At 48.6% G+C, this 26,902-nt stretch overlaps 2 protein-coding genes across 8 annotated transcripts in view; both read right to left on the reverse strand.

Moving 5' to 3' along the window:
- Window positions 1-923: 923 nt before the first annotated feature.
- SVOPL (SVOP like) lies at window positions 924-22,997 on the reverse strand. Of its 3 annotated transcripts, none has more exons than XM_027799389.2 (15): window positions 21,204-22,997; window positions 18,395-18,481; window positions 17,238-17,329; window positions 16,116-16,214; window positions 15,570-15,641; window positions 15,340-15,464; window positions 13,831-13,894; window positions 12,216-12,341; window positions 10,654-10,782; window positions 8,924-8,997; window positions 6,145-6,344; window positions 4,851-4,962; window positions 3,682-3,758; window positions 2,066-2,155; window positions 924-1,710 (listed from the first exon to the last, which is right to left on the reverse strand). In XM_027799389.2, exons 2-15 carry the CDS (start codon window positions 18,471-18,473, stop codon window positions 1,535-1,537), a joined length of 1,515 nt encoding a protein of 504 aa, XP_027655190.1. In that variant the 5' UTR covers window positions 18,474-18,481; window positions 21,204-22,997; the 3' UTR covers window positions 924-1,534. The 3 variants fall into 3 exon arrangements, with proteins under 3 accessions (XP_027655190.1, XP_027655189.1, XP_055567001.1); XM_027799388.2 differs by having other exon boundaries at window positions 18,395-18,523; XM_055711026.1 differs by having other exon boundaries at window positions 3,682-3,763; window positions 18,395-18,523.
- Window positions 22,998-23,216: 219 nt separating this feature from the next.
- ATP6V0A4 (ATPase H+ transporting V0 subunit a4) overlaps window positions 23,217-26,902 on the reverse strand; it is a 30,111-nt gene continuing 26,425 nt past the window's right edge. For 3 of the 5 annotated variants that reach the window (XM_055712513.1, XM_055712516.1, XM_055712511.1), the window contains one exon: window positions 23,217-25,932. In XM_055712513.1, coding sequence (XP_055568488.1) covers window positions 25,833-25,932 — 100 coding nt within the window. In that variant the 3' untranslated portion in view covers window positions 23,217-25,832. Of the gene's footprint in view, window positions 25,997-26,902 lie in introns of all 5 variants that reach the window. The other 2 variants (XM_055712515.1, XM_055712512.1) reach the window with 1 other exon arrangement.

Consider the following 26,902-nt stretch of genomic DNA (forward strand, 5'->3'; position numbering starts at 1 on the left):
TTCTTTTTATTTAGTTGGTTCATTTAGACCTAGTTTTAAAGAACACATCTATTGCCTGGAGCCTTAGGACTAAATATTGCCATGTTAAAAGAACTCTCACATCATGTATGTAAATTCTTGTACGGGTTGAATGACTGTACCGTGTGAGACCCTTGGACAATACGTTCAACAGTTTTTGCTGCATTTTTTTTATTTTTCCATCCTTTGGACTTCTGCATGTAAAGGAGAGCAGCTGGAGCTTATAATGCTTGTTTGTAGCAGGGAGGATAATAATGCTGTCGAGTTAAGTCCCCAGGAAAAGGGGAGATCTCATTAAGGAATCATTACACTCCCATTTATCTCGACCATTGTTAGCCAAAATTAATCCAACTGGAGTTGAACCAAAACTTTCCTTTTATGTCTAAAGCAGTTTTAATGAAGTGTCTTGCTTAGTAATTACTGTAAATTCAACCATTTGAAGGCCTAAGTGGTGCTCTGCCCTCTGTGCATGGGGTTGAATTTCACTCACAAGGAAAGAATAAGTTGCCTTGTCCATTTCCTTACTTAAACTTTGATTATTCCGCCCCCGTCTTTTATGAAATACCATATACACATTTTAAATGACATAAAAACATAAACGATAAGCATTTCTAAAAGACAACCATTTAAAGAAGCAGGCAATTATTAATATGTTCCTTTACTGAAACCCTAAGTTTAACTGTCCCATGCACCTTGGGGAAACCTTAGAAGATGTGACCCAATGAAGTGTGTTAACTGTGCATGTGTGTGTGTGTGTATATATATGTAATATGTGTGCTTGTATAGATGTTTTTTTGAAAGTCTGGTTCTGAAGGCCACATAAAACAGTTTGATCAAACATCTGTCTTGCTCTAGGCTGCTAAAGAATGTGGATTATCTAGCCCATCGTCTTCTGCTTTATACAGGTAAGGCTGCAGAACAACAGGCAGTGCGATGTGGACAGGCTGCGTGCATAACGTGAAAATTTCCCTGCTGGTATATCTGAATCTAGAATCACAGAACTGCTCACCACCTCCTGTAATTAAAGTAGTGCAGCTTGTCTGTGGGAGACTGACTGGATTTAAACTTTCCCCCTTAATCTTTGTGCTTAGTGTTTTGCCTGATTGCTTTATAGGAAATGGTAGCCACAGAGGCTTAGCTAAGGAACAGATGCAGCTGGGGCTTTTGTCTTGAATGGGATGGAGAAATGGCTTTAGTAGTTTAAGGTCTTGTATGTACCTGCTGTCCTCTCCCTGCAGCACGGGCAGACCACAGTGTGTGCCTCAAAGCAGCAGCTCCAGGTCAGGACGGGGGATATTAGCAAAGGGGCTTACATGAGCTGAAGCTTAGCACGCTCGCATGGGGTAGCTGGGGCTAGGGCGGGCGTTCTGGTTTGTTCTGATATGAGAAATGAGCTGGGTCACTGGGATAACAGCACTTTAAGCTGCTGCAACAGCACGTTCCTGTGCTTGCCTGTCAGGCCTTATTCTGGCTTATGAACCCTCGGGAGAGGTTGGTTTGGATTCTGGCTGAGTCATCATCTACTAGTTTCTAAACAGCGTTTCGATACACAGGAGCTCCTGGAGGGGTAATACCAACCTGCAGTGCCCTGCCCTTGGTCTCGATGGGCAGCGTGAACGCTGAGATCGCACAGACAATGCACACAGAGGAGAAAAGACACAGGGCCCCAATGAAAGAAGCACTCATAAGAACCTGCAAGCAAAAGAACAGTTCAAACATCAGTTCAGTGGCATGGGGGAGGCTGGCAGTTAACGGGGAAATAACGTGCGCAAAGGGTCACAAACACCTGAGAGTCTTGACAATAGAAAAACAGTGTCTTGTCAATTCTAAGAGCTTTCAGAAAATAACAAATACAAGCAAGCTCAGCTTTGGGATTAAATTTATGCAGAGCTACATCTGGCAAAGACTGCTAAGTACTCTGTACCAAGTTGGGAGGGGGAAATTGATTGTGTCCCCCCCTTTTTTTTGGTGAACTTCAGGGGTACCTCTCTGTGTATTTGATAGCAATGATCAGCACATTGTTCAACAGTATCAAGCGTGGTCTTACTTGTGATATAAATGGGGCCACCATAGCTCCAACACGGCACAGTGACCCACTTGTTCCCACTCCCAGTGCTCGCATCGTGGTGGGATAAACCTAAAATAGTCCAGAAAGAAATCTGATTAGTACAACAATCTATGATACTTGTCTTTATTTTTTTTTCTTTTTTCTTTCAAATTTTTCTTCAGAAAGACTCATTACATTATCAAGAGCAGCTAGCCAGTGGGATAAGACATGAATAGAAACAAAGACTTCTTTTTGTCTCATTTGTGCCATTAAAATCTGCCAATTTTTACCCCAAATAAAGTTTTGGGGCAAGTCAATCAAAGCTGGATGGGACTCCCCTGCTGTTTGCTTACCACCCCTACTACTGCCTTCCTCCCAGCTGTGCTGAGCAGCTCACACCAAAGTCACAGAGGATGGGCTGAGTGCTAAAGGAAGAATTCAATTTATATTGACAGGCCCTGTATCTGGCAAGTAAGAATAAAGGATATTGTCTGCAGTCTTCAAGACTGCCTATTCATTTGTATCAACGGCACTCGTATTTAGAAGGAGGAAAAAGGAAAACAGATCCCAGTAAGAAATCTCCAGGCTTAGAAGAATGGGCTTTGTGTATTTTCTTTTTCACATCTCCCAAATTCCTGTGCCAATAAAACACTTAAGCATGTGTTTTGCTTAACTTTAATTGTCCTGTTACTATCAGTAGATTTTAGCAAGTATACTCATGTAAGCCTTTGTTTAAATATTTTACTGGGCCAAGCCAGTGGAGGTAAGGTAATTCAAGAAGAATCCAGGCTTGCAGCCAGAAAAGGGATTTCCAAGCTTGGTTTTGATCACTGATTAAATTGTGAGTAGTATTGTTTATGATATGGCTGTTGCAGCAATGGTCTTTACATCAACAGCATCCAGTTCAGGACTATTAAGACACTTGGATTTATTCAGGCCTAGTGCATGCTTAAATAATATAGTGTACTATTAAAAGAAGTATCAGGCCAATACAGGGAGCTACTTCTGTTTGCTTTTTATCACTTTACTCAATCTTCAAGGCAATACAATTAACTTCACACAATTGTTTAAAGAAAGAACCACCAAAACCCCCAGCAATGCATACTTAACCCACAGAACTCATGGGTCCAAAGCTGTATGAAGGACAAGCGCTCTGAAGGATTAAAAAACTATTTGCAGACAGAGCACATCAATTTCTATTAAGTAAGTCAAAAAAATCAAATATAACCACATATACTACCTCATAGTACTACATCAGTCCCTTAAGTGCTGGAAAAGGTTCATTTCAGCGGTAGCCTATTTTCTAACTGCAGGGGTTGGGGAGAGGGAAGATTGTGGGTTTTATAAGATGCTGGTACACAGCATCCTCAAAGCCAACATTTTGTAGTATCTGACCAACAGGTGGCTCAGCAGGACATTCCTCTTCCATCTGCTCTTGACATCTCCAACTAATTTTCTCATTCCTTCTCTGACCTTGCATATAAAACCGTGGCCAGGAAGCCAAAGCTACTTAGTTCAAGAAAGGGGACTTAACTAGTCAATAAATATGGCAGCATTCCTTGGCAAATGACCTTTCATGCCCCAGAGCAGCTTAACGTACTTTCAGGAGGACTCACCTCTGCTGTGTAAATGTAGATGGTGTTGAAGTTTGCTGAAACCAAGGCGCGCAGCATGAAGAGAAACCCAGTCACGCCTGTGCTGGAGAGAAAACCATGTGGAGCAAAGGGTTAGTATCACTGAATGGTGATCAGCAGAGTGGCAACCTAGTACGCGCTCTATGCTAAGGCTTTACCAGCTTAATATAAGGGAAAATATAAAGAAAGGTTCATTGCTGACAAGTCTTTCCTTAGTTCGTTGGCAAGGCACATTTGACTACAATCTATTGCACGTTAGGTTTCCTCCGGGCCACTGAAGGGGGAACGATCTGTATAGGACCGTAGTGGCTCAGCTAGTGCCCTCAGCATTGCAGTCGTCTGACTCCCAGCCTAGCCCTCGCTTTCGGTTCCTCTATAAATCCATTGCAAGCACATATGATGGCCAGGCTCAGTTTCAGGGAAAACTGCAAATAATAATAGCAGTACAGAGGCCAGTGCCTTACTGAGTAACTGTAAGCTTCCTTAATTCAGTTTAACGACTGTTTGCAGCCTCCCACTCCAGCAGCCAAGCATGGCAGCCAGCCTCTGGGACCAGCGGCCCACAGGGCAGGCAGCAGGGTGTACACGGCTGGCCAGCAGCAGTCAGGCTACCAGACAGTTTAGAGGAAACTTCAACTTGAAGCCATTCCGATTTTCAGGAACCATTAAGCTCTGCCAGCTTGAGAGGGTCTTTCATACCCCTCTCGACACTCAGGGCAACCTTTCTCTTGGTGCCTTGAACTCCTTTTGAAGTGCCCAACTCTACAAGTTAGAGGCGATATACGTAACATTGCCAAAAAACAAAACAACAACAAAAAAACAGGGGGGGTGGGGAAGCAAAGGAAAAATATGTCGTCTTTCTGGTGGATCTTATTCACATGATTTTTAATTTTCTAGGCTGGGCTAGAAAGCAGCTTGTTGTATGCTTCAGGGAAGCCATGTGGGCTCAGTAACACAAGCGAGCCCCTCTGCATCCTGCTGCACCATGGCATCTCCTCCCGCTGCTTTCCCAGGAAGAGGAGGGAACCAGTCAGAGGGTTTTTTTCAGATGTACAGGAATTACTGGCCTGACTGGTGACATGAGAATACCATAGGTACTGCCCTCAGCATTACATGCCCCCCAACAAGACCCACATACTGATCCAGACTACCTTGAGGTGCAGATGTTGAGGAGTAGAAAGAATAGGGCTGTACATCCCATGGTGATACACAGGCTCAGTCGTCTTCCGAGGAAATTGATGCCAAGAACATTCAAAGGATTTACTGGAGATGAAAAGGAAAACCATAAAATGTTAGCTAACTGCCATGGTTGTCTGTCTTGATAGACCTTACAAAGCATGCCTAGAAATTACCTCTCTGCATTCCCAGCACCAGCCCAATGCTCTATAAAATGGACAAACACTATAATTCTCTTCCTGTACCCAAATCCTGTAGTTTTCCCCATGCCCCTTTTCAGTTTGTCCTTCCCCTCAGAGGATGGAGCCTGTCCTTTGCTGAACTTGCCCTGCTGTACTAGGGCAGGACACTAATGCCTGTCCTGAGCCATGCGAAGAAGGCACCCCCTGGGTGAGCACCGCAGACCTGGGTGGTTTTGGCCCCTCTGGCCACAGCCCAGCCAAATCCTGGGGCCCCGAGCATGCCCCACTGAGTTCCCCCATGAGCTGGGAGGCACCTGGGGGTCCGCTGGGCTGGTCCCAGCCTGGCTGCACCTGCAGGACCCAACACCCGGTCGCTTTATAGCTCAGTTGCCAAGACATGAACCAGGGCGAACATCCACCTCGCTGCGGCAATACGAGACATGCACAGAGCGCCAGGCTCTTTCAGCGTGCCATGTGGGTGCCTGTGGGCCATCCTGCCGTGCCCCAGCACTCCCGGGCAGGCTGCACCAGGAAGCATTTTGGTTTGCTGTGGGTTCCCTGGGCGCTTAGCTGTCCTTTGCTGTAGTGCTCAGCACAGGACCTGCTCCTGAGGCCACCACCTCTTGGAAAACAGGGCACTTGGGTGGTGCATTCAATTACATCAATCTATTTGCAGTCCTTGGTTATTTCTGACTTCAAAACCTGCATGTCTGGGGATTTGGGAAGCTGACTTGGTTTCACTGTTAGGAGAAATTTCCCCTGGAGTTTAACCAAGACTGTTGGTACATACTAACTGCAGAGGAGGTCTGTGGCCCTGCTGTTGGAAGGACCCGTGCTGAAGGAAGGACTCTGATGCGTCTGAATTATTCACCTGGGGAGCAACGCCCTCCCTTGCCCCTTGCCACCAGCTAATGGCCTGTGTCCCAGACCGTCATCTGAAGAGCTTGTGCCTGGCAGTTGCCAGCAATGCTGAGGACATTTCGACCCCTGGCACATCACTAAGTGTATGCACAGCTAAAAGCTTTGCAGTGAGTATTGGCTGGCTGTAAGAAGGGAATGGCAGGGCAGGGAGGGGAGAAGAGGTTACGTGCGATCTCTCCAACTGTGCTGATGATCATGGTCTGGTAGGCGGCTGGCCCAAACAAGTGGCAATGGCAGGGGCTGTGGCTCTCAGGGTCATCACCAGAGTCCTGCAGCTGTGGTGCAGTGGAGCCACAGACGAGGTCCCGCTCCAGTAACTCAGCGCTGGCCAAGATGACGCCGTAATATGCGAAAGCTATGCCAAGCCTGCGGGTGGGAACACTGCAGTGAGCAGCAGCAATGACAGGGAAGGTGAGGAAAATGAAATACAGCAGGTTTTGGGTGCACTGGGACCCCTGCTGCACACACCAGCTCTGTGTGATGGACCACCTTAGCTGGATCCCAGCAGTGACTCAGGTACCCACCAGGTCACCGGTCACTCCACCCATGGCACACCACCACCACCTACACCCATGCACTGCTCTTCCCTGGGGGACTCCATTCCAGCTCATAGTTTATCTTTGTATCGGGTTTGCATGGAAGGATTTTGGCAGAGAGGGGCTACAGGGGTGACTTCTGTGAGAAGCTGCGAGAAGCCTCTTCTGTGTCTGATGGAGCCAATGCCGGCCAGCTCCAAGACCATCAGTGATGGTGGCAGTGCCTCTGGGATAACATATTTAAGAAAGGGAAAAAGTTGCTGCACAAAAGAAAGGAGTGAGACTATGTGAGAGCAACAACATTGTAGACACCAAGGACTACGGAAGGGCAGGGGGTGCTCCAGGCATTGGGGCAGAGCTTTCCCTGCAGCCCGTGGTGAAGCCCACGGTGAGGCAGCTGTGCCCCTGCAGCCCATGGAGGCCCACGGTGGAGCAGATCCCCACCTGCAGCCCATGGAGGACCCCGCACCAGAGCAGGTGGATGCCCAAAGGAGGCTGTGACCCCATGGGAAGCCCACACTGGAGCAGGCTCCTGGCAGGACCTGTGGCCCCATGGAGAGAGAAGCCCAGGTTAGAGCAGGTTTGCTGGCAGGACTTGTGACCCCACGGGGGACCCACGCTGGAGCAGTGTGTGGAGAACTGCAACCTGTGGGAAAGAATCATGCTGGAGAAGTTCATGGAGAGCTGTCTCCTGTAGGAGGGACCTCACGCTAGAGCAGGGGAAGAGTGTGAGGCATTCTCCCCCTGAGGAAGAAGGAGCAGCAGAAACAACGTGTGATGAACCAACCACAACCCCCATTCCCTGTCCCCCTGTGCTGCTGGCAGGGTGGAGGTAGAGAAAATCAGGAGTAAAACTAAGCCCAGGAAAAAGGGGGGTGAGGGGGTGGGGAAGGTGTTTGTAAGATTTCGTTTTATTTCTCATTATCCTACTCTGATTTGATTGGTAATAAATTAATTTTTCCCCAAGTCAAGTCTCGTTTGCCTGAGTCAGTAATTGGTGAGTGATTCCTCCCTGCCCTTAACCCACGAGCCTTTACTTATATTTTCTCTCCCCTGTCCAGCTGAGGAGGGCAGTGACAGAGCAGCTTTGGTGGGCACCTGGCATCCAGCCAGGGCCAACCCACCACCTTTTTGCTTGCCCCTTAGTGCTGTTTCTTGCTCTGCAGCAGGTGACGGGCTGTGGTCACGCTGGGGAGAGCTTGCCCCTTCGGTCCCTTCCCTCACACAGGGCTGATAACAGAGACATTTCCAAACCACCCCTTTCCCAGGGGATCAGGGAGTCTCAGTGTCAGGCCCCGATGCTTGCAGCTCACATGAAGCAACTGTCCAGGGTTTTTTTTTAGTCCTTATCCTTTCTGCCCAGGGATTTTCAGAAGTTTTCGTTAACTGGCTGGAGAGGCTCCCATCACACCCTGGCTGGCTGTCAAGAACACAGCATTGGTGATGGCAGCCTGGCTATGTCATTATCAAGTAATTCAGCATATGCCTAATCATAAGCAGGCCGAGAAGTAATTTTCACTTTTTTATCCCCTGGCAGTTTCAGAAATGAGCAGCAGAATTTGGGCTAGGAAACAAGCTGCCCGGGGAGGTGGGGGATGCTTGGGACATGGGAGGTGGGAATGCAAACCCAAGAACAGGCCAGTAACTCCTGGGAGGACTAGGAGAGAAAGGAGGATAAAAAAAATAAGATATTTCATAACACACAAGTTGAGGGGAAAAAACAAAAAAATCAAGGCCTGACTTAGCAACATTTTGGGTCAATGAGTTCCTACGGACCTATTATTTATACATTTCCACTCCAGACAGCAAAGCCAATGAAACATATATTACCCTTGCATACAGCAACCAGGAACATTGCATATGAAACCCATCTCTCTTCAATCTTAATTTTCTCCAGCCAGCAGCACTGCTAACAGTTAATGAGTTTCTGTTGAAGCCCTATTTCACTGATGCATTGGCTGGCAGGCAAAGGTGGTGCACTTCTCCTCTTGGGAAGAACAAGTTTACACCAAGAAGGGAATTGGAGCTGCGAGCACATCACTGGTGCATGCTGCAGGCAGGCACGGGCGTTCTGCAGCCCTCACCTGGCCCACACCCCACCTCCCCTGAGCCACCCTGCCCTGAGGAAGGACTTACGGTGTCCTGCACCATCCTGGCTGTCCAGCCCTTTTCTGCCTACATTGACACTGACTGACATAGGGTCTGTGGTCAGGACAAACCTAAAGATCACAACAGCCCAACCCATGCCCACGTAGTCCCCCTCCAGCTGCCAGGAATCTTCAGTTGCCTCCTGAGGCAGAAGTCGTGCTCTGTAGTAGCAGAGTCAGTGGGAGACTTCTGCTCCCTGCACACGTTCAACTAAGAGAATGAGCTGACAAGCAAGATAAAAAACAAAAAGACTTTTTTTACCATATGATCCATATCTGCAAAGTGGTTCTGAGGTATTTGGGGTGGATGAGGTCCTTGAATCTTCCTCTTCTTTCCTGCAAATAGTTTGATAGAAATAGAATTTTTAAAAAAAGTATCATTTATGTAAGGGTGAGCGTTCTGCAGTAGCAGCTGGCACCCCAGGCCCCCAGTGGCAGAGACAGACTGACAGACGGTGCAACACAGCACTCCATCCGCCTTCGGGAGAGGAAAGCCACTCTTCCCAAAGGATGCCCACGAGAGGATGTGGTGCAAAGGAAGAAGAGAACACCCTGAGCACTCCTGGCCTGCACAGGACCCCCTCAGCTCCCAGCAGACTGGCCCCAGCATGACCATCACAGTGCTGGAGGGTCCCTGTTTGCTGCTGGGGGGCCAGCACTGCTGGGGCTGCTGGCAGCTCCCGCTGCCCCATGAGCAGGGGAGAGGTGCCCAGCATCCCCTGCCCTGCCTGTGGGAGTCAGTTTGTGGCCACGTCTTGCTGAGAGGCCTGAAACGCCAGTGAGCAGAGACGAGCAGGCACTGCAGGGCCCTGCCTGCCCTGCTGCTCCCTGAGAGCCAGCAGCTGCCCCAGCATCCCGCCAGCAAGGGGAGATGAGTTCATAGGGATGGTTTGGGTTGCCTTTACTTTTATTTTCCTCATCATTGGTTAAGCCTGAGAGGGTGCACAACTAACTAAAACCCTTCCCACAGCCAATGCGGGTCCATTACATAAATTCAATGAAACTACAGGGAAGCTTTAATCCTAACTAATTCCAATACAATAGCACCATCTTGCATGAATTGCTAAGGACAATGCTTGGTGCCTGTGGGATTGAATAAGCAGCAAAGAGGTCCAGGAAAGGGGCTTAAAAGAGCTGGATAATAATTTTGAGGCCCCGGACAACAGTGTTGTTCAGTCTTCCTCTCTTGGGGGTCAAAAAAGCCACCTTAACAAGTCCTCCCACCCTGCAGTCAGCAGGGCCCGGACTGGGGGTAAAAGGGAGAAGCCTGGGGGGGGATATGTGTGTGTGTCCTGGTCCCCTGCCCCTCTCCTGCCCCACCTGCAACACTCACACATGCTTTTGGGCATTTTGGTCCAGTAGCAACCAACTCCTGAGCTGCTCAGCTGCTTACAGGTGGAAATGGTGGTAGCTGTGAAATGGCCTCTCCTGCCTTGACCTTCTTCTGCTGGTCTGTGGCTCCACACTCGGGGACCTGAGGTGCTGGGACCTAGCAGACAAGCCCAGCCAGGGGCTGGGAGAAGCCTCTGGGAGTGGTGGGTTGACTTCATGGCAGGGACCCTTGCAGCCTGATGGGTCACATACCTGAGAGGGAGCCTGAGGAGCAAGTCCCAGGTCTTACAGCACAGGGGACACCCCTTGGGGGTGGATGGGCAATAAGGAAGAACATGCTTTGCTGGGAGCACTTTTTGTGGTAAAGGAAGCAAATATTTTCTCAGCACATTATTTTTCTGAGCAAACACAAAGAATGTGAAAAAAAAGCAGAAAACTCAATTCCATTTTGAGGTCCAAGATTACTGTCTTTCCAAAAGAAAAAAATATATCTTTATCATCACATTCAGTAGCTGAAAATAGTTTGGAAAGAAACCAGGCAAGGAGGGGGAGAGAGACAGAACAAGACGTGCTTGGGAGTCCTGCTCCTTCCCCAAACCCCAGATGCCAGCAGCCCTGCCTGGGACAGAGGGGCCAGGCAGTGCCATGGGCTTGGCTTACCTTGGCGGGCTCCCTCAGCACCCCCTCGGGCATCACTGCCCCGTTGGTCTTGGCTATCCTCTGCAGCGTGGCCAGGGCAGCTGCCACATTTCCTGTGGACACGTTGTACCGCGCCGACTCTGGGATGAACTGAAAGCAGAAAGCCTTTCTGTGCCTCTCTGTCCATGCAACCCTACCCAACAGCTTCCCATCACACCGAGGAGCCCGGCCAGGTTAGCACGGGGCACTGCCTGAGCTGCAGCAGCCTTTTGCCTGCTCCCCTCCCCAGCCGTGCCCTGGGACATTCCTGCGTGTCCCAGCTCCCCACACCCCATGCTGGGGGGACTCACCCTGCCCAACAAACCCATTTCTTGGTACAGATCCCAGGGGTCTGCTGCTGAGCCATCTGTGGCAAGTGGTTGTGAGACTTGGAAGCCAAAGACACAGGTTTAACAAAAACAAGCCTTAACTGAAATTCTAAAATGGGATTGGGGCACGTGGCACTCACTCAAGCAAAAGCTTTGGAAGAATCAACAAGGCCATTAAAGAAAAGGAAGAAATGTATGAAATGTAGGAACTAAATCACTCATCACTATCATTTGCAACATTCAACCACACCTGGTGTTCTTTTAAAATAAAATGCCTTTTTATTAAAAGGTGGCTCTATCAAATTACAAACCATTAAATCTGTATCATCGAAATATGAATTTAAGACTTGCTTTCTAAAGGCACATATGCTGACTGTGTCTTTTTTTACTTCTGGACTAAAAGCTTTTGCTACCTATTTTTTTTCCTGGCAAAAGTAATCAGGGAAACCAAACATCAAAGTTATGCGAGTGGACATTCACAGCAAACTTGCATTTGACTGCCCAGGTAACACCCCAGGTGGACTCGTGCATTTGTCCAGCTGCAGGAAGGGCATTAACATCTGCACGGCTTGCACCAGCCACAGCTTAGCACTGCAGTGCCCACGAACACTGTAAGTAGGGATTTTCCACATCACTCCCCACAAATAAGACAGTCGTCATGTCCGAGGCTGATACTTCTTAAGCATGAGTAAACCTGGGGAAGCCAGGGTTGACCCTGACACCCATTTGCCCTGTCAGCACTTCAGTGAAGGCTTCTTTCCTCAGTCCTAGCAAATGTAAAATCTGAAGAGGGTGCGCTATGGCTAGAACCAGTCTGGAGATATTATTTGTGAGTTTTTGCACACCCTGCCTAGACCATCTTCCTCTCAATGCCTGGCCCATCACCACAGTCCCCTGGGTACCGCTGGCAGCCTGAACACTGGAGTCTGGGGTGCTGGAGGGCTACAGTGGGGCAGCAAAGCCAGCGGCTTTGCAAAGCGAAGTAAAGCCAAGCCGCCTCCTGCAGGGTGACATCTTCCCACCAGCTGGCCTGCAGCTCCCCCCAGGCCATCAGGACCTTCCCAAGCCCCCTGGGTAAGAGGGCTGTGGTGGTGAAAGGAGGACACAAAGACTACCCCAGGCTTGCAGGGGGTGGAGGGTGATGCCTTTTGGTGCCTGGGGAGACGCCACGTTGGTGGCAGTGCAGCAGGGAGCAAGGAGAGTAGCTCTTCTTACCTTGAACACCAGTATGAGAAGAATTCCGGGGATGGACGCAGTTCTGATCAGCCACCGCCAGCCGATGGTTGGGTTCACCACCGATGCCAGGCCAATGATTAACAAGGATCCTGCCAACCAAAACACCTTTCCAAGAAAAAGGAAGTGGTTAAAACATGAACGCATGACAGCATTTTTTTTTCTTTTCTTCCCTTCCACTCTAGTTCCATGGATAAGTGGGGATCTGTGCTGGAGAGCACTGTGGTTCAAACTGAGCCATCCTTACGGTGGTCAATCTGAGAAGCTGAGCTTGGGTTGAAGGAAAGAGGGAAAGACAGACAAGGATATGGGAGAGGATGGCTGAAGACAGTCTTAATCAGCTTCAGATGAAAACAGGTAACTAGCTGTGGCTACCATTGTAATTAAAGCCACTTCTTTTGTCCTTCCAGTCACTTCTCTGCCAATGTTCACACTCATGAATTTTCCTCTTGCCTAAAACTCTGTGGGGAAGCAGCAGATTTACAAGCACTGAAGGCAAAACCAAGCCACATTTCCACTGCAAGAAGTTGGTGGGTCTCCAGTAGTCTCAACGCCAATTTATACCACCAGAGAATCAGGCCCCTGATCTGCAAGTCCATTCCTCCCTGAAGTTCACTTGTTGCCATCAGGAGATGTGCCCCTTTCTGGGGGACCACCCAAGGGAGCTCAGCCAACACAAAGCACAAACAAATACATAAAAGCCACAGAAAATTCATGAATAATCTGCAGGCAGAAATAACAAATGTCTGGGGAGAAATACAAGACTGTTTTTCTTTATAAACCTTTGTGTTTCTGACAACACTTTGGTAACAAAGCCCTGGGATCAAACAGGCAATATTACTTTTTATTAAAAAGTAGTATTTTATTTTTATTAAAAAACAAATTAACCCTGCCACTAAGACCATTTACAAACACTTTTGGTTCAACAGTCAGATGAATTAATGTGCTCAACGAGACCTCCACAGATCATTTGCACATGAAGCAAGTGCCCATTGCAGAGATCTGGAGCAAGCAACAACCAGAGTCACGCTTGCTGTGGTTTTTGCCCAGCAAGAAGGCACAACCCTCCTAGCACGTCTCAGGCTGAGTTTGGGGCTATCATGCTAGCCCTATCCTGCTCGAAGCCCCGAGCCAGCCCTGAGCAGGGACAGGAGAGGGCACAGATTATAACCTCATCTGGGAGTCCCCTCATTAACCATTTGTTCTCACCAGGGGTCCAAAGAGAGGAGGGAATGAGCCCAGGGCTGGAGGAGGCTGGAGGTGCCGTTAGCTCCAGTGCCTGCCGGCCCATCAGCACTGGCCCCGCTGAAGTGGGTATCACCGTTATTGATACAGCAACTGAGAGACTGGGTGTCAGCCATCACTCAAATTCCCCATGCAACGTTTGGAACATCCAATTATTTGAGGAGATATCACCTCTTTTCTAAAGACGGCTGCCTGTGCACATCTTTAATAATGCAGATTACTTGCTCAGACCCAGACAGGTGTGAATAGTCTGGGAGAAAGACTGATGTGCTGGAGACCCAGCTTCCAGACAGCAGTGGGGCAAATCTCCTGGGACTTGGGACTAAAAGAAACAGTAACGTGTCATTCTTACCTGAGATAACGGTAACATGTATCCTCGGTATTTGCTGGGCAAAAATTCTGTTTTTATGATAAGCCTAGCAAAAAAGGGAAAAAAATGCAGAAATACAGCAATAATTAGAATTTTCATACTCATCAAGTAGCAATTCAGCTCAGCTCAGCCGGTGCTGGATGTCGCTGCCTGTGGACCACCCGCCTGCCACCACCGAGCACCCAGCGACAGGGGATCCCTGCTCAACACACTTCCCACTCGGGCAGGCACCAAACCACCTGCAAGGGAGATGCACAGCATGAATCCCATCCAGGCCATGGCTGTGGGACACAGGCAGGTAAACACTGCAGTCTATGCACCAGGAAACCTATGGAAAGGTCTTTTGAGGTGATTGAGGTGTCAGCACAGGCATAGGGCATGTTTGTAGAAATGAACAATTTTTAGTGATTTTTTTCCATTAAACAGTCTGCTCCATTTTTTATCAAATGATTGGATAGCCCCTGGGGGAGGGCATGGCACTGGCATCTCTCAAGCTCCCAGGTGTGAATTGTACTTCCTTGGCAAGAAAGAAAGAGGGGTGGGGAGAGGCCCATGTTGGCTCCTGCTATCTCAGCTATTGAAGTGTTTTATAAATGCAGTTTCCCTCCATCCTCATTAGACTCATTAGCAAACACCATGCCCAGGGAATGACCCACACACACACGAGGCAAGCAACACCAGGAGCTCAGCAGATGCGTGACCCTGGCACAGGATGCCTTCTCCTCCCAACGGCATCTGTCTCCCTCCTGTCCTTCGCTCCAGCAAAGGGCTCTTGGGTCAATGCAACTGGTTTGAGGCTTTCCTGTGTGGGCAGCAACCAGGTTTCAAGAACAATGGAAGCTGCTGAAATGTTGCATTTGTTTCCCTGAGAGGGTCAAAAGAAATAACTTATTTTGCCAGGCTCCTAGTGAAGTGATTGTTAACGCTGTTAATTTCTCCTCCCCCTGCTCCACGTCTCCCTTTCCACTGCAACAGAGCAAAAAGTTTCATTTAAATGGGAACATTCTACATCAGTTCAAGAAGAATTTGCTACTTAAGCAGAATTGTGTGACTTTTTTACGAGGAAGCAGCCTTTGCTCATCTGTTACCTGTCTAATTGCTTTTATAATATATGTGCTTAATAATCCCTCTGTCACCTGCTTAACATAAACCAGCTGTCCCCTCTGTTCCAGGGGCTGGGGGTCCTTGGGAACTGCAATTTAGGTTGATTGACCAGGATTCAGTGAAATTACAGAACATGTTGTTGTAAGGCGATGTGGGAACTCGCTCTCCTTTCCACTTCCAGCCCCCACAGAGGCCCCTTCCCTGCCGACTCCCTTGGGTGGCAGCACAGCCACAGCTTATCAGGCTCAGCACAAGGGGAACGCTCCGCCACGGCCAGCCAAAATGAGCTGAAGGGCCTTTCTCGCTGTAACCCCCACCACGGTGCCCGTGGGTGCCTCCGTTAACCTCCCAGTGAAGGCTGGCTCGCACCACAGGGCACGGCCTTACCCTTGCGCATGGCCTGACACGCCACCTCCTACCATGGCCCGCAGGAACACGAACCAGATGTAGGATGGGGCAAACGAGGTCAGCAAGGAGAAGTAGGCTGCCCAGAGGAATGAGAGCAGCAGAATCTGCAACGGGGGAAAAAGCAGGGTATTCAAACCAGTGGCTCAGCCAGGTGCAAGGCTCCTGTGGGGCTCGGGAAGGGGACGTGCAGCCCCCCAGCGCTCACTCACCTTCCAGCGGCCATACCTGTCGGCCAGGAGTCCGAGCACTATGCTGAAGACCATGTAGCCAAAAAACACCACCTAAGGGGAATTGAAATGCAGCTGTGGAGGGCCCACAGCTGGTTCTGCCCACAGCAGAACTGGGCAGCTCTGCTCTTTGAACTGCGGGTGGGCTGAATGCTCTCTAAACAGCAGGATGAAGTGCAGTGCCCAGAACCATGAGTGAGGTGTCTTGCAGGGGTCGTCTTCCTCCACGTAGACACTCACTGCTTCAACCCTCAAAGCTTGGGGTTGGATGGCAAGGACTTAAAAACAAAAATATGGAAGTGGGGGCTTGTTTTGGCATTACAGTTCTGGGCACGGACCACGTGCTCATGTCAGCTTGCTTTCTAGGTTTCTGCAGTTGTGGTACTGTCCTTGTCCCTGAGAGGAGGGACAAATCCCTGAGAATTTATTCGGTCCACTGGGAAATGTACTTTACAAAGCCTGAGGCAGTGCCCCTGACAATGACCGCATGGTGGATGACCTGCATGAGGGAGAAGACAAGTCACTCACCGTTGTCACTAAAGCCACCTGCCAGTCTTGAAGCTGCCACTCACATCGGATGAGAGGGGACACAACAGCTATTAGCATGATCTCCATGGCTTCAGCCACCTTCGGGAACGAGTGTGCACATTAGCAAAAAGGGAAGCCACAAGAAGTCCACAGAGAAAAGTCCCTCAGTCCTACCAAGCCTGCAGCTGTGGCAGTCCCACCATACCAAAACAGCCCTGTGAAGCCATGGTGCCTCCATAGTGGTCTGAGCCTGTGCCTGATCTGGAAGATGTGAGCACTTGGAAGCAGGGAGAGGAAGTGAGAAAGGTGGCCCTTGAGAGCAGGTATCTAGGAAGGCTGGAAAGGCTCAGCCTTTGCAGAAAAGAATCTTACCCAGCTGTGTTAGTGGAAGATCTTTAACTATATTTGGAAACCAAGCTGCTTGGTTAGGTACCTGGCTGTGATTTCAGGCATCTGACATGAAGATGACCTCTCAAAACTGCCTTTATTAAAAACTTCATTGCTGCATTTGTTTGCCCCAAAAGCCAGCCTCAGTTAAGAAATGAACCTATCATTTACACACAGCTGGAGGCTTTTACATCTCAGCTGCAGTGATGCTCATGTACATGTCTCCATTGCATCTTTACCTCAGCCTGGCCTCAGTCTTTTGACCCAGTTCCCACACCAGATGCACCATTAACCCAAGACCCTGGCAGTTAGGAAATTTTTCAGGTAGCCGAAGGTGAGAGGACGGCAGCCCTTCTGTGCCAGATTGCACAGGGTTTGGGTGCCCTGGGGATGGCATAAAAAGTGCTGTCAGGAGGCTGAATGTAACTCTCAGGCACTACTGAAGACATGCCTTCAGCGCTGCCTGGTGGGACAGGGCTTCAAGGCAGGGGTCAGGCCAGGGTGCTCTGGGCCAACCTGCTCAGCTTTGCCCTGAAATAGGTCTGATATCTATTGTGGCTGATATCTATTTTGGCCGAAGATGAAACAGCAGAAATTCTGCTTGAGGAGGTACGTATATGCAAAAAAATATGGACTGCAATATGTGCTCATGGTGCTTATGGTTGTTACCGCACAGTAATAAGGAAAATGAGAAGAGGGTTTTTGGGGCCGGTGCAGATAGCTGCAGACACCTACCCCCGTGCTGCCCATGATCAGAAAAAGCATAATGTGGAACCTCCCAAACCCGATGGTTTCCACAGCTTCTTCCACTGTAAATGTCTTCTGCCCTGAACACCAAAGGGAAAAAGATACAAAACATGTCAGCAGTCAAATTTTACCCCCTCTTTATTAAATGTCAAAGATTTTCATGCTACTGTGGGACTGCACCAGGAAATAAGCTGGAAACATCTACCAGTGTGTGTCCACTAACCAGCCCCTGGGCACGCCGGTGGCTGGGCATGTCAGAGGGTTGCTGAAGCAGCAGCCAGTGGGGAAGAGAGCGGGCTGGGCATGGAGGAAGGGCAGCCTTGTACTGAGCTACCCCTGCTGCCTTAGAAACCCATGGCTTGGACTGCATCTGGGCAATGGTCTGCTCCTTTCCCTTGCCCAAACTGCTGTGAGGCTCAGTCCCTTTGCATCCCTGGAGTGCAGGTTCGCTCCCAGTGTGAGCTGGGGGCTGCCCCAGCCCCAGGCCCTGCAAGGCGAGCACAGCCAGGAGCTCTGGGCTCAGTTTCACCTCCTAAGCCTTTATTCCTGAACTTCCCCACACACCCCCCACCCCATTTCAGAAACAAGCAAAGCATCTCAAGATCAGGGCTAGGACAGTTTTATAAACAGACCTGGCAGAAAGCTTCTAGTATGTGTACACTTTCAAACTCTTAATTAGGTAAAGCCAGAGCTGCATAAATTTTTATGTCAGGCCCAACTAAGTCAGCTCAAACCTCTTAACATTACCTCTGAAATGGAACAGAACTTACTCAGAATTTCAGGAGAAAATTTCTTTTTTTTTTTTTTTTCAAATGTAGGCTTTTTTTTTTTTGCTTTTCTACAAAGTTTTTCACTTTCAAATGCTTTTGAAATAGAAAATGTATCCAAATTAAAGAAAGTCATTGAATTGCCAATATAATAAACTGTTCACACAAAGCAGAGACCTGAGAAAAAACAACTCAGATGGCTCTTCCCACTACCATAGGTAGCGGCCACCAGCCTGGTAGCTGCAATGGGAGAGGAGCAGTTTGAAGCTGACAATTGTGACTCCATGGACCAAGGTGTTAGGTAGCTGGAGTGGGGACCCTCCCTCTACCCCAGCTAAATGAGGACCCAGTTTTCTAGTCCCACCAATATAAACCCACCTTTTGGAGTTTCTTGTCTCTCCATGTGGATTTCCTCCAAGCCAATAACATTTTCTGCCTCTTTCATTGCAGCAGCCATCTCAGCTCCTGCTGGGGTCCACACTTACGTTGAGCAAGGCTGGGATTTAACTGTGAAACCTCTGGACAGTCACAAAGGCATCTAGGCAATAAGCCCATAAAGCAACTTCCCATGCTGGAGTGGAAAGATTCAGATATGCTTAAACACGAGTTTGGTTCAGGCAGCTACTGGACCATGTCGTCGTCCATAGAGGTTTTGGTGAAAAATACATAAAAACTTCACAAGTTAATTTAGTTGAGCTGACACAGAGGTCAGTCATCACATTGCACTGGCAGCTTTTATAGACAGTCCATGGACTGCCTTGCAAAAGACTTGAAACCCACTGACACAAGAGTGTGTGATGACTTCCCTAGCCTGGGGGTGAGTGAAATGCAGAGGCAACCAAAAGATGCTCCATCTCCATGACATGACTGGCAGCAGGTTGCTCTTGTTGGAGGCAGAAATTACTACCCCTTGGAAACTGGGGCTGAGTGGGTGGCAGAGGTGCCACGCTCTGTAATTGCTCAGCATTAAGGGAGCATCCACTGAGGCAGAGCCAGCAGGTAGGAGCAGCTGTGCTGAGGAACATGGTGGCCCCAGCCTGCTCCCCTAACCCAGGCTGCCCTGGGATGGCATGGCTAGCAAGAGGCAAGCATCAAACTCCTCCTCACCCATCCTGCACCCTGCCAGCATAGCGCTTCCCACTGCACACCTGATCCTCTGCCTCACCCCCCGCTGTGTTGATCCCCATCCTCTCAGGTCAGCAAGAAACACAGCCAAGCATTCTGGATTGCAACAGGGGAGAAATGGCTTCTTCCACCTCTGTTTCTGGTTTCCAGCATTAGATCCCTTGGCCTGATTACAGTTACTTTTCCTGGTCGGAAAAGCTCATCTTAATCCCAGGGCAGGAAATAAGCACACTGCTTGCCTTAAACCACAAGGTTTCCTGCAGAGTACATGCTCTGGGATGGAGGGCTCAACCCATCTCCAATGTGGTGACACCCTGTCCTTTGATCACCTCCCTTCAGGGCTGCTGGACTTGGCCCTGGCATCATTCATGGCCACTCAGCAGTGACTAGGGAGCCTGCAACAGGGCGAGAGTTTGAAGGAATTAATGACCAAGAGCATCTAATGAAAGATACAGAATCCCAGCTGGGATAGAACGCAGCACAAACACAGAAAGCATGGAGTTACAGTAGCCCCAGGCTGGATACCCTGAAAGTGTTATACTGAGGTACAGTTATAAGGAGGTCATTAAATGCTAATGACAGATAGTTGGCCAGGTCACATACACAGACCTTTACTGTTACAGATCATTACAGTCCAGCATCCAAGAGGACGCGTAGGATATTGCTTACAACTGTCTCTCAACAGTGTCCTTGGAGACAGCAATAGCTGCCAGCAGCACACAGTTCCATGAGCTGACCATGGTGGCCACCAGCTGGGGACCATTTCCAAGTGCAACCAGCTCAGGATTGAGCAAGCAACAAAACAAGGTGCTTGGAAGAGCCTACGATAAGAGGTAATGCTCTACTGTGTGGCTGAATCGCAAAGGACTTTGCAATAACAATATCTAGGGACTACTTTTCTCCCTTTCTGTCCCCTTATGATTAGGGACCTGCAAACACATTCTGCCCTAAGCTGGTGCATCACACATGTGTCCAGTTAAACAGCTGCTCTTGTCCAAGCCTGCGGTGGGCACAGCCCAGGGCACTGGCAGGCTGGGCTGGGGCATGCCCAGGATCAACCCCTGGGCTCTTTGCCCACCCATCCTGATGCTGGGATACTCTGCAAATTTTTGCTGAGAGGCACTAGAGCATTTCACACTGGAGCTCACCCACCCTGGGCCACATGCCACCATTCTGGGAAGTGCTGCAGCCCTTCCAGAAAAGGGGACGAAACCCCAATCCCTGGCATTGCTGTGCAGAAACTCCAGTGAGGCTCAGGTGCCCAAGCAGAAGGGTGCAGTGCCACTTCTGCCACCCCGCAGCAGCCAAAACAACCCCAGAGATGTCAGGATGGTGGACAGCACCTATGGGAGACCCACACTGCTCTCAAACAGCAGCTGGTGAGCAGGCTTTTACCTTCTCTAGCATTGCAAGTAACACCAGAAATCTGTGCAGGCACCTGCACCTCCCTCTGTTCAGTATTGGGACAGCTGGAGCAAAATTCACTCATCCATAAGCAGACAAGAAGCTACTCTTCAGGTAAGTCCCTGGCACTGTACTCTCTGCTCTGACATTTATGTTCAAGAGGGAGAGATTTAGATACAACACTTCAGTAAACCTCCTAATGATTCCTGCCAAATCCAGCATTTGCTCATCCCAAACCTCTGCAGCCCTGTTTGCCTTGATGGAGCAGGTGTGCCTATCACCCTCTTCAGGAGTCATAGGTTTCCCGGTATTTGTAAATCCCACTGAAAATACTAAATTCCAATTACATGAGTCAAAAGAACAACAGTGACAAAGTTGCTGCTGGCAAGGAAAATAGTGATCCTCTGTCTGAAGGCAGCAACTAAGACTGCAGTGAAACTGCTGCTGGGACCCAGCAGAAGGATGCTGTGACCCCACACTGGAAGGCTGCCAGGCCACCAAGGGCACACAACACTCAGTGCTTTGCATGTGACCAGCTGGGAATCTTGTCAGCAAAGTCAGAGAGCTTCTGCATGTCACATATGAATGATTAGATAGTCCCACTATCAAACCAAGTCTTGATTAATTTTTTTTTTTTTTTTGAGTGAAGGTTTCTTACCTCTGCAGTGTCTCAGGCACAGAGGAGCAGACCTTTCTTCTTTTCTGATTGATTCTTTCCCTTCTGTTATTTTCTTCTTACAGTGTTGACAGTGCTGCGTGTTTGGGATCCAGGTTTCCTCTTTGCTGGTCACAGGCGGGTCCCTCTCCACGCGCCTCTACCCACAGAAGTGCGTGCTGCAAGCAGGGTGCTCCAGTGCTGACCCCACCCCTGTGCTGGTCTCACAGCACCCACAGGTCCTCCACAAGGCCTGCCCACCACGGGTGATGGCGTTTGCTCAGCACTTCTTGTGGGGACAGCCCCAGGGAGACAGAGGGAGGGTGCTGGGGAGACATTCCTATTGCAACACCAGCTGGCAGGTTTCAGGGGCAGGTCCCGCAGCACCGATGCCCGTGTAAGGCACCTTTGCCATCCCCTGCAAAGCCATGAGCAGTGCCTGGGTGCTGCAGCCACCAGCTCCCCTTAGGTCAGATGAAGCCAACTCAGGTGACAGCACCACAAAAAACACGAGCCCTGTTTATCTGCTTCGTCCTTGTAGATTTCCTGACCAAGTAACCAAACTGCGGGAAGCATTCCCAGCTGAACTGCCACCGTGATCCTGACCTTACTGTGTAGTGAATCTCAGCACTACAGGTTGTGTTGGCCAGTGAATCTGAGCTACCACAGGTATGTGCTTTTGCCTAGGAGTGCATATGTCAACCTTCAATACTGAAGTGTGTTGGCATCAGTGAAGGCCAGCAAAGATGCCACGATGGTTTTTTTTCTCTCTCTCACGAGGGTTCACAAAATCCCTGCTTTGAAATACATACACTGAGCCAGCAGCAATGCTGCAATAGTTTTATCAAAACATGTAACTCCCATGCCAAATCTCATGCTTCCAAGCATCAGGAAGACATTTGCTACCAGCCAGCATATGCTATTTCACAGCCTTATTTTACATCTTCTTCTTAATAATATCTATTATTCAGCTACAGCTGTTACTGGCATCTGCTGAAAGAGATGCATGACCTAGGCTACCAGATCCATACCATTATGTTGTCATTGCAAAAACTCAGACAGCATGCATGCAATCACACAAGGGTGCAGATGTTTCAGCATTCCAGCTTCCCAGCACGGAAGGGGAAAAATCACCAAAATACCAGCAAAATTCTCGGCCACAGAGATGTGCTTTCAGGCCCAGGTGTTTGGGATTGAACAAAGCCTGTTACAAAGTCTAGGTATATTACTTTTTTTTTAACTACCTCATGATATTTAGTTATTTGTTACAGAAATGCAAAGACTGTTTAGACTGAAGCATGAATGGAAATGTCAACATGTGAAACTTCCAGGAGAAACAAAAGAGTTAGGGCAAGAAGAAAGATCTCCATGCTGGCCAAGGACATGATGGAGAGCCATCATATGAGTAAACACTGAGAAGGTGCTGTTTGTTGCAGAAGCCAGAGGCCAGGCTCCAAGAAACTGTTGACTCCTGAAGTTTATGAAAGCTCAGTCCAAAAGCCACTTCATTATCACCAGTACAGAGGACCTAAGAGGCTGGACAAAAACTTGATATCCAGCTTTCCTCATCCTCCACGTCACCAAAGTCATCCTGGTGGGATTGGCCTGGCCACACACAGCGATATAGCAACACTGTAGCAGATATATAGCAACAATGTAGCAGAAACATACCCACAATATGGCAACAGTGTAGCAGATATACAGCCACAATATAGCAACACTGTAGCAGCAATATAGCAACAGTGTAGCAAAAATATAGCCACAATATAGCAACACTGTAGCAGCAATATAGCAACACTGTAGCAAAAATATAGCCGCAATATAGCAACACTGTAGCAAAAATAAAGCCACAATATAGCAACACTGTAGCAAAAATAAAGCCACAATATAGCAACACTGTAGCAGAAATAAAGCCACAATATAGCAACACTGTAGCAGAAATAAAGCCACAATATAGCAACACTGTAGCAGAAATACAGCCACAATATAGCAACACTGTAGCAGAAATACAGCCACAATATAGCAACACTGTAGCAGAAATAAAGCCACAATATAGCAACTGGCTACACACAGCAATAGCTCTGGTGGGAAGGAATAAAAAAGCCAGGGGAGAATGACTGTGACTGAAACCAGTTTGATTTTTATCACTTTTCCTTCCTACATGGTCATTCACTGAGGTTTTTTGTATTAATTTCCTGCAAAATGAAATAACTCATGTCACCATCTCTCAGCAACAAACACCTTCCTAGCAATGGGATGAGCTTTGGATCCAGAAGCAGCCATTCCTCCCTAGGCCCCCACCCCAAGTCCACCCTGGAGAGGCAAGCTGAGGTCCCGACTTGGGAAGAGTTCTGTCAGGTAATTACAAGTCACTCCTCCAGCAATGGGCAAAGTTCAGATAAAGACACCGGGGTCTTGTACCAAGGTCTATGAGGCTGTAGCAGTGGTGTCTGCTGGATCTTACCACATCTGGTGGCCACATTCCCAGAACCAGCTAGAAGACGTGGTCCCATTCAGCTTGGCAGCTGTGCAGGTGAACAGGCAGGCACTGCTCTGCTCCACAAACCCCCTCATCTTCTGCAGGCAAGCCTTTTAAAAACAAGACACTCTCTGGAACGTTTCTGGGTTTTTAAAGAAGACTTAAAAATAACCCAGATGAAAGGCAGGGCTCTCCTTGAAGTGTATAAGGACAACTCTGCCTCTCAGCAATATTTAATCTGAATACCCCGTGATTATAAATGGGCTTGGTCCTCTTGCAGAGTGGGGAAGTGCCATCCCTCTATGACAAATGCTCGAGTGAGCCACAGCTCTGCTGCGTTATTCACTTGTGCACAGAAAGGGAAAGCTGAACACAGAATTAAGCCAAATGTTTGAATCACCATTCAGTACAGTAAACAACAGACCATCTTGTCACCTGCAGTATTCACAGGATTACTTGTTTTTCCTGCTTAAAATGGAAACCTCAGACAAAAAGCAAAACACCAAGAAGAAGCTCTAAAAGGAACACATATTCTGTTTCAGGTAATCTCCTTCTCAGTTACATTGCAATCACATGGAAGGGTGCAATGAATATAAGTGTTTGTGTAGAAAATCTGCCCACTGTTTCATAAAGCAAATTGTTTTCTCTGAGTTTGGTAATGCATGAAACTAGTTTGGCCTTTCCTGTTTCAAGACAGCTTTTCTCCTGAATAGGAATACAACAAAATAGGCTGGAAGGAGGAAATGAAGGTGATGTGCTTACACTGAGCAACAGTGACACCAACTGCATTCATGTCTATGTGGGTTTTGCCTGTACCACAGGTTACCCATGCCCAAAGAACCAGTGACATGAGGCCACGTGTGGGTCATGGACACTCTCCTATTCCCATCTCTTCTCAGCTCCAGCTACTGCTTCAAAACCCAGGCTGGTGTTAAAAGGGAAAAAGGCTTGTTACTGTGTTGGTAATTGGTGCCCAGCACTTTATGGCTTCTTGAGACTGCAAGGGAAAAGGTAGAAGAACTGCTTTGCCTGGGGCTGTATTTTCTCCCCGGTCACTCTAGCAGGAAGGCGGCCTCCAAGCCTGATTGCTGCAGACTCCTGTCTCCTGATGATATTCCACTGTGTGTCCTGCTGGGAACACTTCCAGGTGGGTTTCTTTGGTGGAGCTGCGTGTCAGGGGTGTGAGGTTTGAAAACAGGGCTTGTTTGGTGACACCCCATGGAAGGGACTAGTCACCTCCACATCCATTGGTGGTGATGTGTTGGGATTTCACATCCTCCGTGGTTTAAAAAAAAAAAAAAATGTCGCCTGTTATGATTGACACTGTTCAATTTGAAAGATCAATAATTCATTAATATTTAGGAAGATCACAATACATCAGTACTTCAAATTAATCTCGATGGTTTTGAGCCCTCTCTTCTTTCTGTTTGTTAGGTATTAGCATTTCTACACAGTCTGTTTTAACAACCCATCTTGAAAACTACAGCACAGGGGGAGTCATCTTAAGTCTCCAGTGAAAAACAAATCAATAGAGATATATAAATTGGCTGCCAATGTGGAAACTGGCACATTCTTTTATTTACCCAGCTCAAAACTAACACTTCCGTTAAGTGATGATGTGTGCAAATTTCTATAATCCAGCACTGTCAAGCCCTGGAGTGAATCAGATAAAAAGACGGTTGTTGTAGTAAAGCATGTAGAAAATTGCAAGCCTGCAATATGATCTGTTTTTGAGCTGGTTTGCATTGTGCGCTAAACAAAGGCTGCAATCTTATAAGGGACTTAATCATGCCATATGATCAACCACATCTTGAAACACAGCTGAAACATATTTCCCTCAGAGAGAAATATGTCACAAAGACAAGTCAGTAAATGGAGCAAAACACATGGGAGTTGATCATTAATAACTGATTTAATTCAAAAGCTGTGTCTCCTCTTTTCAACCCAGCGGTAGGCAACCGATCTGATCAAATGCTGAGGACCAGGTACATGGTACTTGAGTGGAGATACTCAGCCAAAGGTCCAGCCAGCCTGGCTGATGTAGTCCAGCTCTCAGCAGATACAGCAGTATATGTGAAAGTAGCTAGGACATCTTCATCTACAGCTGCTCTTCTTTCAAGGGCCACATCCAATTCTGTTTCATCCCATATACGCTACTCCGTGGGTGAGTGACCATAAGAAAGTAGAACCTGGTCTGAGGAGTGAAGCAGCGATCCATTGGCTTCACTCTTCTGCGGTGCCACTGATGATGTGCTTGAAGGAGAACGGAGAAAATTTGTACCCAGCTCCCACATAGAACTTGTTCTGGAACTCAACCCTGGGGAGGAGCAGAGCCATACATCAGTGCTGCCCATGGGCAGGACCTACTGCCAGCTGAGAGGCTTAAACGTGGCACCCATGGGAAAAGGGAGGCCATGAGAGATGGTGGCCTCTGAGCCAGGAACACGGGCTTCTTCTGGAGCCAGCAGTGAGAGACAGGCAGCCCAGGGAGTGACCCAGCACACATCAGCTTTGACTTCCCATCAGTCAGCCTGGGAATGCTCCTCATGAGGCCAGTCAGCAGGACCTTGCCTGCTCACCAAACTGCTTCTAGCAGCTCTGAGAGCTGGGATAACTGCCTGCTGGTTGCACACCCTGGTGGGAGACAGATGTCTCCCCCTCCCTGCACAATGACAAGCAACTGCACCATGTTTGCCTTGGCAGCATTTGTGGGTTGTGGCGGGATGTTACGTGGTGGAAAAGGCCACAGCTTGGGTGCTCAGGCAGGATGCCAAGTTGTGGTGGTGGTGAAGGGTGATTTGTTACCTTGGTCTTGCTTTACATGCTAGCCTGTATGGTACATCCCACTGCCGTCCTTGCCTGGAGAGGTGTCTAGTTAAGGCAGACATGAGCTAACTTGAAACAGGATTGCCACAAAGCCAAAACAGTTTGGAGCTCAGCCTGGGCTAATGGCACAAGCACTGACCCAGGTTTTCAGCAGGTTTTCCAGCCCAGGCTGACCTCTTGCTGCCATAGGTAGACCCCAGCTGTCTTGTTTGATGGTAGCCCTGGGTGGGATACACAACCAGTGGTGCGGCTGTGGTACCTTCAGACTTTAGTGTGCAGGTCTAGGTGGCCTCGGTGGCTCTCTATGTTTACCAGGGCAGAACTGCAGGTTGTTATTTGCCTCCTGTGCCCACAGCCACCACAGGCTGAGGAGAACAGGCAGGTTGCTCCAGGGAGC

This window comes from Falco cherrug, chromosome 5, assembly GCF_023634085.1.
Source record: "Falco cherrug isolate bFalChe1 chromosome 5, bFalChe1.pri, whole genome shotgun sequence".
Classification (NCBI taxonomy): domain Eukaryota; kingdom Metazoa; phylum Chordata; class Aves; order Falconiformes; family Falconidae; genus Falco; species Falco cherrug.